This window comes from Aegilops tauschii, chromosome 5 (assembly GCF_002575655.3).
Source record: "Aegilops tauschii subsp. strangulata cultivar AL8/78 chromosome 5, Aet v6.0, whole genome shotgun sequence".
Taxonomy (NCBI): Eukaryota; Viridiplantae; Streptophyta; class Magnoliopsida; order Poales; family Poaceae; genus Aegilops; species Aegilops tauschii.
In genome coordinates this window covers 475,581,649-475,594,750 of record NC_053039.3, presented here as the reverse complement: position 1 = coordinate 475,594,750, position 13,102 = coordinate 475,581,649, and the positions used below count along the sequence as shown (strand labels likewise).

General features: G+C 48.5%; 1 protein-coding gene across 1 annotated transcript; it reads right to left on the bottom strand.

The window, feature by feature from the left end:
• Positions 1-690: 690 nt before the first annotated feature.
• Positions 691-10,829, bottom strand: LOC141023042 (serine/threonine-protein phosphatase 7 long form homolog). The gene is made up of 5 exons (XM_073499344.1): positions 10,773-10,829; positions 10,275-10,688; positions 1,340-1,534; positions 987-1,253; positions 691-906 (listed from the first exon to the last, which is right to left on the bottom strand). The coding sequence occupies exons 1-5, from the start codon at positions 10,827-10,829 to the stop codon at positions 691-693; spliced, it is 1,149 nt and encodes a 382-aa protein (XP_073355445.1).
• Between the last annotated feature and the right edge of the window lie 2,273 nt (positions 10,830-13,102).

The following is a 13,102-nucleotide window of genomic DNA, read 5'->3' as shown; positions in this document are numbered from 1 at the left end:
GTGAACGTCGACTACATGACACTTCACCATTATTTGGGCCTAGAGGAAGGCATTGGGAAGTAATAAGTAGATGATGGGTTGCTAGAGTGACAGAAGCTTAAACCCTAGTTGATGCGTTGCTTCGTAAGGGGCTGATTTGGATCCATATGTTTCATGCTATGGTTAGGTTTACCTTAATACTTCTTTTGTAGTTGCGGATGCTTGCAATAGGAGTTAATCATAAGTGGGATGCTTGTCCAAGTAAGGACAGCACCCAAGCACCGGTCCACCCACATATCAAATTATCAAAGTACCGAACGCGAATCATATGAACGTGATGAAAACTAGCTTGACGATAATTCCCATGTGTCCTCGGGAGCGCTTTTCTCTATATAAAAAATTGTCCAGGCTTGTCCTTTGCTACAAAAAGGATTGGGCCACCTTGCTGCACTTTATTTACTTTTGTTACTTGTTGCTCGTTACAAATTATCTTATCACAAAACTATCTATTACCTACAATTTCAGTTCTTGCAGAGAATTCTTTGCTGAAAACCGCTTATCATTTCCTTCTGCTCCTCGTTGGGTTCGACACTCTTACTTATCGAAAGGACTATGATAGATCCCCTATACTTGTGGGTCATCAATAGGCCACAAGAAACATCATAATAAAGTCGCCACGCAATGAAATCATGGGGACAGAGAACAAAGCGCTCACAGGTGGAGCGCGTGGCCGCCGGTATCGGTGGGCTGGCCCGGTGGGGTATGCTGATACACCCCAAACTGCGTGGCCACGCGGTGTGGCAAGTGCCACTCGATGGCGTACACACAGATCATGGGCACGATGCACCGCCAGAGACCACGGTCCGCATCGCACATCACGTTCAGATCAAAGTCCCACTCTCGGTCATGATACGGCCACCAGTTTACCTATTACATATACGTTGGTAAGTTCCCACTCTCGGTCAAAAGTGGAATCAAAGAGAAAGGTGTTAAGCGAGTTCATATACCTGCATATGCGTCAAATCTTCCAACTCGTTGGTGTAGGTCTTGTACGAAGTCTTGTTTAGGCCCGTGTAGAGTTTGACAACGTCCCACTCGTAAGCTACGGTGGGGTGTCGAGTCTCGTCGCCGTCTTTGCTATAGGCACCCCATGGGCGTCTTGGCATCTTCTCCAGACGCCCCACCGGCAGCCGCTCCCACATCCAAATGGAGAAGGCCCAGACAAAGCCACCCATATTGGACTGGTCTCCCGTCCTCTGCGTTGCGTCGTCAAGCTGCAAAACATCAAATGAGGATCAGATATAACAAAATGTCATGGACACACTTTCGTAGGTAGGTAGGAAATTAGATACTCTCTTACCGAACGGTATAGGTAGGCGAGAGATGCGGTCCCCCAACTGTACCCTGCCTCCCAGTCTGCTAGGAAGAAGAGATATGACCTGTTGGCAGAGTTCCCGGAGCTGTTTGAAAACACGACCTCCGTGAGAATATACCACAGGTAGGCCCTCGCGTACCACTCCACAGTCGTCTCGTCGGCGCCTTCGGGGCATGTCTTCTGTTGGGAATCGTAGCATAATTTTAAAATTTTCCTACGCTCACCAAGATGCATCTATGGAGTCTACTAGCAACGAGGGAAGGGAGTGCATCTACATACCGTTGTAGATCGCGAGCGGAAGCGTTCCAATGAACGTGGATGACGGAGTCGTACTCGCCGTGATCCAAATCACCGATGACCGAGTGCCGAACGTACGGCACCTCCGCGTTCAACACACGTACGGTGCAGCGACGTCTCCTCCTTTCTTGATCCAGCAAGGGGGAAGGAGAGGTTGATGGAGATCCAACAGCACGACGGCGTGGTGGTGGATGTAGCGGCTCTTCGGCAGGGCTTCGCCGAGCTTCTGCGCGAGAGAGAGAGGTGTTGTAGGGGAGGAGGGAGGCGCCAAAGGCTGTAGGTTTGCTGCCCTCCCTCCCCCCCACTATTTATAGGACCCCTTGGGAGGGGGGAGCCGGCCAAAACCCATCTAGGGTTGGGGGGGCGGCGGCCAAGGGGGGGAAGGGGTTGCCTTGCCCCCCAAGGCAAGGGGGAACTCCCCCCCCTATGGTTCCCAACCCTAGGCGCATGGGGGGGAGGCCCAAGGAGGCGCCCCAGCCCACTAGGGGCTGGTTCCCTTCCACTTTCAGCCCACGGGGCCCTCCGGGACAGGTGGCCCCACCCGGTGGACCCCCGGGACCCTTCCGGTGGTCCCGGTACAATACCGATAAACCCCGAAACTTTCCCGGTGGCCAAAACTGGACTTCCTATATATAATTCTTCACCTCCGGACCATTCCGGAACCTCTCGTGACGTCCGGGATCTCATCCGGGACTCCGAACAACTTTCGGGTTTCCGCATACATATATCTCTACAACCCTAGCGTCACCGGACCTTAAGTGTGTAGACCCTACGGGTTCGGGAGACATGCAGACATGACCGAGACGCCTCTCCGGTCAATAACCAACAGCGGGATCTGGATACCCATGTTGGCTCCCACATGTTCCACGATGATATCATCGGGTGAACCACGGTGTCGAGGATTCAATCAATCCGTATGCAATTCCCTTTGTCAATCGGTATGTTACTTGCCCGAGATTCGATCGTCGGTATCCCAATACCTAGTTCAATCTCGTTACCGGCAAGTCTCTTTACTCGTACCGCAATGCATGATCCCGTGACTAACGCCTTAGTCACATTGAGCTCATTATGATGATGCATTACCGAGTGGGCCCAGAGATACCTCTCCGTTTACACGGAGTGACAAATCCCAGTCTCGATCCGTGCCAACCCAACAGACACTTTCGGAGATACCCGTAATGCACCTTTATAGTCACCCAGTTACGTTGTGACGTTTGGCACACCCAAAGCACTCCTACGGTATCCGGGAGTTGCACGATCTCATGGTCTAAGGAAAAGATACTTGACATTGGAAAAGCTCTAGCAAACGAAACTACACGATCTTTTATGCTATGCTTAAGTTGGGTCTTGTCCATCACATCATTCTCCTAATGATGTGATCCCGTTATCAATGACATCCTATGTCCATAGTCAGGAAACCATGACTATCTGTTGATCAACGAGCTAGTCAACTAGAGGCTTACTAGGGACAGGTTGTGGTCTATGTATTCACACATGTATTACGATTTCCGGACAATACAATTATAGCATGAATAATAGACTATTATCATGAACACAGAAATATAATAATAACCATTTATTATTGCCTCTAGGGCATATTTCCAACAGTCTCCCACTTGCACTAGAGTCAATAATCTAGTTACATTGTGATGAATCGAACACCCATTGCGTCCTGGTGTTGATCATGTTTTGCCCTAGGGAGAGGTTTAGTCAACGGATCTGCTACATTCAGGTCCGTGTGTACTTTACAAATATCTATGTCTCCATTTTGAACACTTTCACGAATGGAGTTGAAGCGACGCTTGATATGCCTGGTCTTCCTGTGAAACCTGGGCTCCTTCGCAAGGGCAATAGCTCCAGTGTTGTCACAGAAGAGAGTCATTGGGCCCGACGCATTGGGAATCACCCCTAGGTCGGTAATGAACTCCTTCATCCAGACTGCTTCCTGTGCTGCCTCCGAGGCTGCCATGTATTCCGCTTCACATGTAGATCCCGCCACGACGCTTTGCTTGCAACTGCACCAGCTTACTGCTCCTCTATTCAAAATATACACGTATCCGGTCTGTGACTTCGAGTCATCCGGATCTGTGTCGAAGCTAGCGTCGACATAACCCTTTACGACGAGCTCTTCGTCACCTCCATAAACGAGAAACATATCCTTAGTCCTCTTCAGGTACTTCAGGATATTCTTGACCGCTGTCCAGTGTTCCTTGCCGGGATTACTTTGGTACCTTCCTACCAAACTTACGGCAAGGTTTACATCAGGTCTGGTACACAGCATGGCATACATAATAGACCCTATGGCCGAGGCATAGGGGATGACACTCATCTCTTCTATATCTTCTGCCGTGGTCGGGCATTGAGCCGTGCTCAATTGCACACCTTGCAATACAGGCAAGAACCCCTTCTTGGACTGATCCATACTGAACTTCTTCAATATCTTGTCAAGGTATGTACTCTGTGAAAGACCAATGAGGCGTCTTGATCTATCTCTATAGATCTTGATGCCTAATATGTAAGCAGCTTCTCCAAGGTCCTTCATTGAAAAACACTTATTCAAATAGGCCTTTATACTTTCCAAGAATTCTATATCATTTCCCATCAATAATATGTCATCCACATATAATATGAGAAATGCTACAGAGCTCCCACTCACTTTCTTGTAAACACAGGCTTCTCCATAAGTCTGTGTAAACCCAAACGCTTTGATCATCTCATCAAAGCGAATGTTCCAACTCCGAGATGCTTGCACCAGCCCATAGATTGAGCGCTGGAGCTTGCATACTTTGTTAGCATTCTTAGGATCGACAAAACCTTCCGGCTGCATCATATACAACTCTTCCTTAAGGAAGCCGTTAAGGAATGCCGTTTTGACGTCCATCTGCCATATCTCATAATCATAGTATGCGGCTATTGCTAACATGATTCGGACGGACTTCAGCTTCGCTACGGGTGAGAAAGTCTCATCGTAGTCAACCCCTTGAACTTGTCGATAACCCTTAGCGACAAGTCGAGCTTTGTAGATGGTCACATTACCATCTGCGTCCGTCTTCTTCTTAAAGATCCATTTGTTTTCTATGGCTCGCCGCTCATCGGGCAAGTCAGTCAAAGTCCATACTTTGTTTTCATACATGGATTCTATCTCGGATTTCATGGCTTCTAGCCATTTGTCGGAATCCGGGCCCGCCATCGCTTCTTCATAGTTCGAAGGTTCACCGTTGTCTAACAACATGATTTCCAGGACAGGGTTGCCGTACCACTCTGGTGCGGAACGTGTCCTTGTGGACCTACGAAGTTCAGTAACTTGATCTGAAGCTTCATGATCATCATCATTAACTTCCTCCCCAGTCGGTGTAGGCACCACAGGAACATTTTCCCGCGCTGCGCTACTTTCCGGTTCGGAAGGGGTGACTATCACCTCATCAAGTTCCACTTTCCTCCCACTCAATTCTTTCGAGAGAAACTCCTTCTCTAGAAAGGACCCGTTCTTGGCAACGAAGATCTTGCCTTCGGATCTGAGGTAGAAGGTATACCCAATAGTTTCCTTAGGGTATCCTATGAAGACGCATTTTTCTGATTTGGGTTCGAGCTTTTCAGGTTGAAGTTTCTTGACATAAGCATCGCATCCCCAAACTTTTAGAAACGACAGCTTAGGTTTCTTCCCAAACCATAATTCATACGGTGTCGTCTCAACGGATTTAGACGGTGCCCTATTTAAAGTGAATGCGGCAGTCTCTAAAGCATAACCCCAAAATGAGAGCGGTAAGTCGGTAAGAGACATCATAGATCGCACCATATCCAATAGAGTGCGATTACGACGTTCGGACACACCATTTCTCTGAGGTGTTCCAGGCGGCGTGAGTTGTGAAACTATTCCACATTTCCTTAAGTGTGTACCAAATTCGTGACTTAAATATTCTCCACCACGATCTGATCGTAAGAATTTTATTTTCCTGTCACGTTGATTCTCGACTTCACTCTGAAATTCCTTGAACTTTTCAAAGGTTTCAGACTTGTGTTTCATTAGGTAGACATACCCATATCTACTTAAATCATCAGTGAGAGTGAGAACATAACGATATCCTCCGCGAGCCTCAACACTCATTGGACCGCACACATCGGTATGTATGATTTCCAATAAGTTGGTTGCTCGCTCCATTGTTCCGGAGAACGGAGTCTTGGTCATCTTACCCATGAGGCATGGTTCGCACGTGTCAAATGATTCGTAATCAAGAGACTCCAAAAGTCCATCTGCATGGAGCTTCTTCATGCGCTTGACACCAATGTGACCAAGGCGGCAGTGCCACAAGTATGTGGGACTATCGTTATCAACTTTACATCTTTTGGTATTCACACTATGAACATGTGTAGCATCACGTTCGAGATTCATCAAGAATAAACCATTGACCAGCGGGGCATGACCATAAAACATATCTCTCAAATAAATAGAACAACCATTATTCTCAGATTTAAATGAGTAGCCATCTCGAATTAAACGAGATCCAGATACAATGTTCATGCTCAAAGCTGGCACTAAATAACAATTATTGAGGTTTATAACTAATCCCGTGGGTAGATGCAGAGGTAGCGTGCCGACGGCGATCACATCGACCTTGGAACCATTCCCGACGCGCATCGTCACCTCGTCTTTTGCCAGTCTCCGTTTATTCCGTAGTTCCTGATTTGAGTTACAAATATGAGCAACCGCACCGGTATCAAATACCCAGGAGCTACTACGAGTACTGGTAAGGTACACATCAATTACTTGTATATCACATATACCTTGGGTGTTGCCGGCCTTCTTCTTGTCCGCTAAATATTTGGGGCAGTTCCGCTTCCAGTGACCACTTCCCTTGCAATAAAAGCACTCAGTCTCGGGCTTGGGTCCATTCTTTGACTTCTTCCCGGTAACTGGCTTACCGGGCGCGGCAAGTCCCTTGCCGTCCTTCTTGAAGTTCTTCTTACCCTTGCCCTTCTTGAACTTAGTGGTTTTATTCACCATCAACACTTGATGTTCTTTTCTGATCTCTACCTCAGCTGATTTCAGCATTGAATACACCTCGGGAATGGTCTTTTCCATCCCCTGCATATTGTAGTTCATCACAAAGCTCTTGTAGCTTGGTGGAAGCGACTGGAGGATTCTGTCAATGACCGCGTCATCCGGGAGATTAACTCCCAGCTGAGACAAGCGGTTGTGCAACCCAGACATTCTGAGTATGTGCTCACTAACAGAACTGTTCTCCTCCATTTTACAGCTGAAGAACTTGTCGGAGACATCATATCTCTCGACCCGGGCATGAGCTTGAAAAACCAGTTTCAGCTCCTCGAACATCTCATATGCTCCATGTTTCTCAAAACGCTTTTGGAGACCCGGTTCTAAGCTGTAAAGCATGCCGCACTGAACAAGGGAGTAATCATCAGCACGCTGCTGCCAAGCGTTCATAACGTCTTGGTTCTCAGGGATTGGTGCTTCACCTAGCGGTGCTTCTAAGACATAATCTTTCTTGGCTGCTATGAGGATGATCCTCAGGTTCCGGACCCAGTCCGTATAGTTGCTGCCATCATCTTTCAGCTTGGTTTTCTCTAGGAACGCGTTGAAATTGAGGACAACGTGGGCCATTTGATCTACAATACATAGTGTAAAGATTTAGACTAAGTTCATGATAATTAAGTTCATATAATCAAATTATTTAATGAACTCCCACTCAGATAGACATCCCTCTAGTCATCTAAGTGAAACATGATCCGAACTCAACTAGGCCGTGTCCGATCATCACGTGAGACGGACTAGTCAAGATCGGTGAACATCTCCATGTTGATCGTATCTTCTATACGACTCATGCTCGACCTTTCGGTCCTCCGTGTTCCGAGGCCATGTCTGTACATGCTAGGCTCGTCAAGTCAACCTAAGTGTATTGCGTGTGTTCCGAGGCCATGTCTGTACATGCTAGGCTCGTCAACACCCGTTGTATTCGAACGTAAGAATCTATCACACCCGATCATCACGTGGTGCTTCGAAACGACGAACCTTCGCAACGGTGCACAGTTAGGGTGAACACTTTCTTGAAATTATTATAAGGGATCATCCTATTTGCTACCGTCGTTCTAAGCAAATAAGATGCAAAAACATGATAAACATCACATGCAATCAAATAGTGACATGATATGGCCAATATCATCATGCTCCTTTGATCTCCATCTTCGGGGCACCATGATCATCTTCGTCACCGGCATGACACCATGATCTCCATCATTGTGTCTTCATGAAGTTGTCACGCCAACGATTACTTCTACTTCTATGGCTAACCGTTTAGCAACAAAGTAAAGTAAATTACATGGCGTTATTCAATGACACGCAGGTCATGCAAAATAATAAAGACAACTCCTATGGCTCCTGCCGGTTGTCATACTCATCGACATGCAAGTCGTGATTCCTATTACAAGAATATGATCAATCTCATACATCACATATATCATTCATCACATCTTCTGGCCATATCATATCACATATATCACTTGCTGCAAAAACAAGTTAGACGTCCTCTAATTGTTGTTGCAAGTTTTTACGTGGTTTGTAGGTTTCTAGCAAGAACGTTTTCTTTCCTACGTATGACCACAACGCGATTTGCCAATTTCTATTTACCCTTCATAAGGACCCTTTTCATCGAATCCGTTCCGACTAAAGTAGGAGAGACAGACACCCGCTAGCCACCTTATGCAACTAGTGCATGTCAGTCGGTGGAACCTGTCTCACGTAAGCGTACGTGTAAGGTCGGTCCGGGCCGCTTCATCCTACAATGCCGCCGAAACAAGAAACGACTAGTAGCGGCAAGAAGAATTGGCAACATCAACGCCCACAACTTCTTTGTGTTCTACTCGTGCATAGTAACTACGCATAGGCCTGGCTCATGATGCCACTGTTGGGAATCGTAGCATAATTTTAAAATTTTCCTACGCTCACCAAGATGCATCTATGGAGTCTACTAGCAACGAGGGAAGGGAGTGCATCTACATACCGTTGTAGATCGCGAGCGGAAGCGTTCCAATGAACGTGGATGACGGAGTCGTACTCGCCGTGATCCAAATCACCGATGACCGAGTGCCGAACGTACGGCACCTCCGCGTTCAACACACGTACGGTGCAGCGACGTCTCCTCCTTTCTTGATCCAGCAAGGGGGAAGGAGAGGTTGATGGAGATCCAACAGCACGACGGCGTGGTGGTGGATGTAGCGGCTCTTCGGCAGGGCTTCGCCGAGCTTCTGCGCGAGAGAGAGAGGTGTTGTAGGGGAGGAGGGAGGCGCCAAAGGCTGTAGGTTTGCTGCCCTCCCTCCCCCCCACTATTTATAGGACCCCTTGGGAGGGGGGAGCCGGCCAAAACCCATCTAGGGTTGGGGGGGCGGCGGCCAAGGGGGGGAAGGGGTTGCCTTGCCCCCCAAGGCAAGGGGGAACTCCCCCCCCCCCTATGGTTCCCAACCCTAGGCGCATGGGGGGGAGGCCCAAGGAGGCGCCCCAGCCCACTAGGGGCTGGTTCCCTTCCACTTTAAGCCCACGGGGCCCTCCGGGACAGGTGGCCCCACCCGGTGGACCCCCGGGACCCTTCCGGTGGTCCCGGTACAATACCGATAAACCCCGAAACTTTCCCGGTGGCCAAAACTGGACTTCCTATATATAATTCTTCACCTCCGGACCATTCCGGAACCTCTCGTGACGTCCGGGATCTCATCCGGGACTCCGAACAACTTTCGGGTTTCCGCATACATATATCTCTACAACCCTAGCGTCACCGGACCTTAAGTGTGTAGACCCTACGGGTTCGGGAGACATGCAGACATGACCGAGACGCCTCTCCGGTCAATAACCAACAGCGGGATCTGGATACCCATGTTGGCTCCCACATGTTCCACGATGATATCATCGGGTGAACCACGGTGTCGAGGATTCAATCAATCCGTATGCAATTCCCTTTGTCAATCGGTATGTTACTTGCCCGAGATTCGATCGTCGGTATCCCAATACCTAGTTCAATCTCGTTACCGGCAAGTCTCTTTACTCGTACCGCAATGCATGATCCCGTGACTAACGCCTTAGTCACATTGAGCTCATTATGATGATGCATTACCGAGTGGGCCCAGAGATACCTCTCCGTTTACACGGAGTGACAAATCCCAGTCTCGATCCGTGCCAACCCAACAGACACTTTCGGAGATACCCGTAATGCACCTTTATAGTCACCCAGTTACGTTGTGACGTTTGGCACACCCAAAGCACTCCTACGGTATCCGGGAGTTGCACGATCTCATGGTCTAAGGAAAAGATACTTGACATTGGAAAAGCTCTAGCAAACGAAACTACACGATCTTTTATGCTATGCTTAAGTTGGGTCTTGTCCATCACATCATTCTCCTAATGATGTGATCCCGTTATCAATGACATCCTATGTCCATAGTCAGGAAACCATGACTATCTGTTGATCAACGAGCTAGTCAACTAGAGGCTTACTAGGGACAGGTTGTGGTCTATGTATTCACACATGTATTACGATTTCCGGACAATACAATTATAGCATGAATAATAGACTATTATCATGAACACAGAAATATAATAATAACCATTTATTATTGCCTCTAGGGCATATTTCCAACACCGGTGCTCCGAGAGCCAGGTCAACAGCACACCGGATGTATGGTTACCCTTAGTAGCGGGGCAGTTGCCGATGAGGGTGGCAACCCTCTGCTGCCAGTTGGTCCTCTCCACTCGCCCGGTGAGTGCATGACCCTCGATCGGCATGGCAGTAATCATCGCCCAATCCTCGAGGGTCACCATCATCTCCCCGCATGGCAGATGGAAAGAATGGGTCTCCGGTCGCCACCAGTCAATCAACGTTGTCATAGCTGCGTGGACAAGCGTCGGCGGCTGACGCTTGAACTGCAACACAAAACCCAACAGACGGGCTCTCTTGAAGAACGGCGCGTAGCGCTCGTCGTAGTCCATATGCCCATGAACCCCGTGACCCCTCATGCGCAGTGGCTGGAGCATCTGTCAAAAAGTGAACGCCAAAAGTTAGGAAATTATTTTCATCAATCCGAAAACTTTGATCAATATTTCATTCATATCACTTACCTCTCCGTTCTCTACGAAACGGGCACGATGACCTTTGTCGAATGCCCAGTCCAGCATGGAGTACCGTGGGCCGATGTTGTCCGCAAGAGGTGGCCGCCTTAATAGAATTTCATAAACAAAAGCATCATAAGCATAAGCATACATAAACAAAAAATGAAATCAAATCATATCAACATGCATCATATCAAAATAAAATCTTAAGCATATTCCTCCAACAACATCTACTACACATGATGGATCAAATCATATCAACATGCATCATATCAACAAAAAAACCTCCAACATACATCATATCATCATATTTTTAAATAATTTTTTCCAAACAACATCTTCATATCATCATATCAACATGCATCATAAAACTAGGGTTCATCTTCACACTACATCATATCATCATATCAACATGCATCATCAAAGTAGGGTTCATCCTCATATCAACATTACATCATAATTTTTTTAACAAAAAAAATTATGAACTAGGGTTCATCTTCACACTAACATATGAACTATTGATTAGAGTTCATATTCAATACCACTAGTTACTAAAGAACTAAGAACTAGAACTACAATCAAGCTAAAACAATCTTAGGTGAAAAAAATCCAATCTAAGTTCAAAAATATGAGGGATTTCAAGCAAATAATGCGTCGAATCGGAAGCAAGTTTGCAAAAACTAATTGGAGGGATTGGAGGAGCTTACGTTTCTCTCTTCGGTGCCATCTCGATCCGCAAAAACGATGAAGAAGCGGTGAAGATCCGAGAGGGAGAGTGGAGGAGATGAGAGAGGGAGAGAGGGGCGACTTGGGGGGGGGGGAAGAGGAACTGCCGACGGGGGAAGGGGGAGGGGTGGGGAGATGGGCAGGGGCCCGGGGTCTCGGGCGAAATAACTGCCCGGACCCTACCGCCAGGGGCTCCAGCGGTAGGGTGCGACGGAGGGGGACGGCGGCCGTCTCCACGTGCTGACGTGGATAAGTACCCTACCGCCAGGGGCTCCAGCGGTAGGGTGCGACGGAAGGGGACGGCGGCCGTCTCCACGTGCTGACGTGGATAAGTACCCTACCGCCAGGGGCTTCAGCGGTAGGGTGCGACGGAAGGGGACGGCAGCCGTCTCCACGTGCTGACGTGGATAAGTACCCTACCGCCTGGCGGTAGGCTGTCTAAGCCTACCGCCAGAGCACCTGGCGGTAAGAAAAAGGGTCAAATCCCGAAATTTTTTTAAACCAGGTTAGATCCCGAATTTCTATCGGAAAAAGGTCAAAACACGAAATTTTGCCACGCACGGGCGATCTCGACGCGATGCGCGTCGTCCGCCGAGAAAAAGGGGCCGGCACCGGCACCGGCACCGGCCACCGGGAGGTGTGCGTACGTCCCCGCGCACGGAAGGCAACACGCTCGATCAGCGTCGACGTACGTACTCGCTCACGCACAGGTCCCTGCCGTCGTGGCGCGGGGATCACACTCTGACCCGCCTCTGTCGGATCTCGTGGTTCGCGTGTGGTTCCCTCCCGTCGCGTCAGGGCCGAGGTTGCCAGGTCCACTTCCCTCCACGTCGCCGTCACCATCGCCGCCGCGCAGGCATGCACCGCTGGCCTTTGAATTGTCGCACGTACGGTACTGTGCGTGATCGCTTCCGTCTACCAAAACACAACCCCTTCATTATTATCAGTGTTCTGTTTCAAAAATAATAATATTATCAGTGGTAAATTAGTTCCAGCCTGTGCCGCTTCATCTTGACAAGATATCGCTCGCGCCAAACCACTGTTGATCATTTTGCAGCGCCCCTCTGCCCCGTGAAGAGCCCCTGGTTGCCCACCCACGTTACTCGTTTCAGATTGGCATCTTCGGCGGTAGCAAACACGCATTAAACACTTGTTTAGCCTGCTGGAGTAGAAAGGAGCCTATGACCAGCCGAATCACGAATGGTCCTTGATTTCCCCCCACTAAACAAAGCCAAGCCTGTTGCTGTCTTGAAACCAGCTGTTGCTAACATAACAAAAAGCGTATCCATTAGGCCATTACTAAAACTAAAACAAAAACAAGACCAACCTGGGCTAGACTAGCCTGTTGGCATTTTTTTATAGAAGAAAACTCCGTGAGCACCAAACACTCAAGTCAAGACTTGAACCCTGTTGGGCTGGCTGCGAACTCCCGCGCCTTGCCAACTGAGCTACGCTCAGTTCTCTACCATTACTAAAACAACACACGCAGCAATCATTCATGACGGGAAAGCAGCAAAAGGCGGACCTGTATGTGCATATCTCTCGCTCGTGTTGGACTTGCCACACTACAAAAGCCGCCGGTAGCCCATTCAACGTTTTTAGAGCGTCTACAA

What these genes read in the sequence shown, in the direction of transcription:
- LOC141023042 (XM_073499344.1), bottom strand. Translation starts at nt 10,829, where the DNA reads ATGCTGGACTGGGCATTCGACAAAGGTCATCGTGCCCGTTTCGTAGAG. An exon ending in GTTTCGTAGAGAACGGAGAG is followed by an intron (nt 10,689 to 10,772) that starts GTAAGTGATATG and finishes ACTTTTTGACAG; the next exon opens with ATGCTCCAGCCACTGCGCAT. An exon ending in TCGCCTACCTATACCGTTCG is followed by an intron (nt 1,254 to 1,339) that starts GTAAGAGAGTAT and finishes GATGTTTTGCAG; the next exon opens with CTTGACGACGCAACGCAGAG.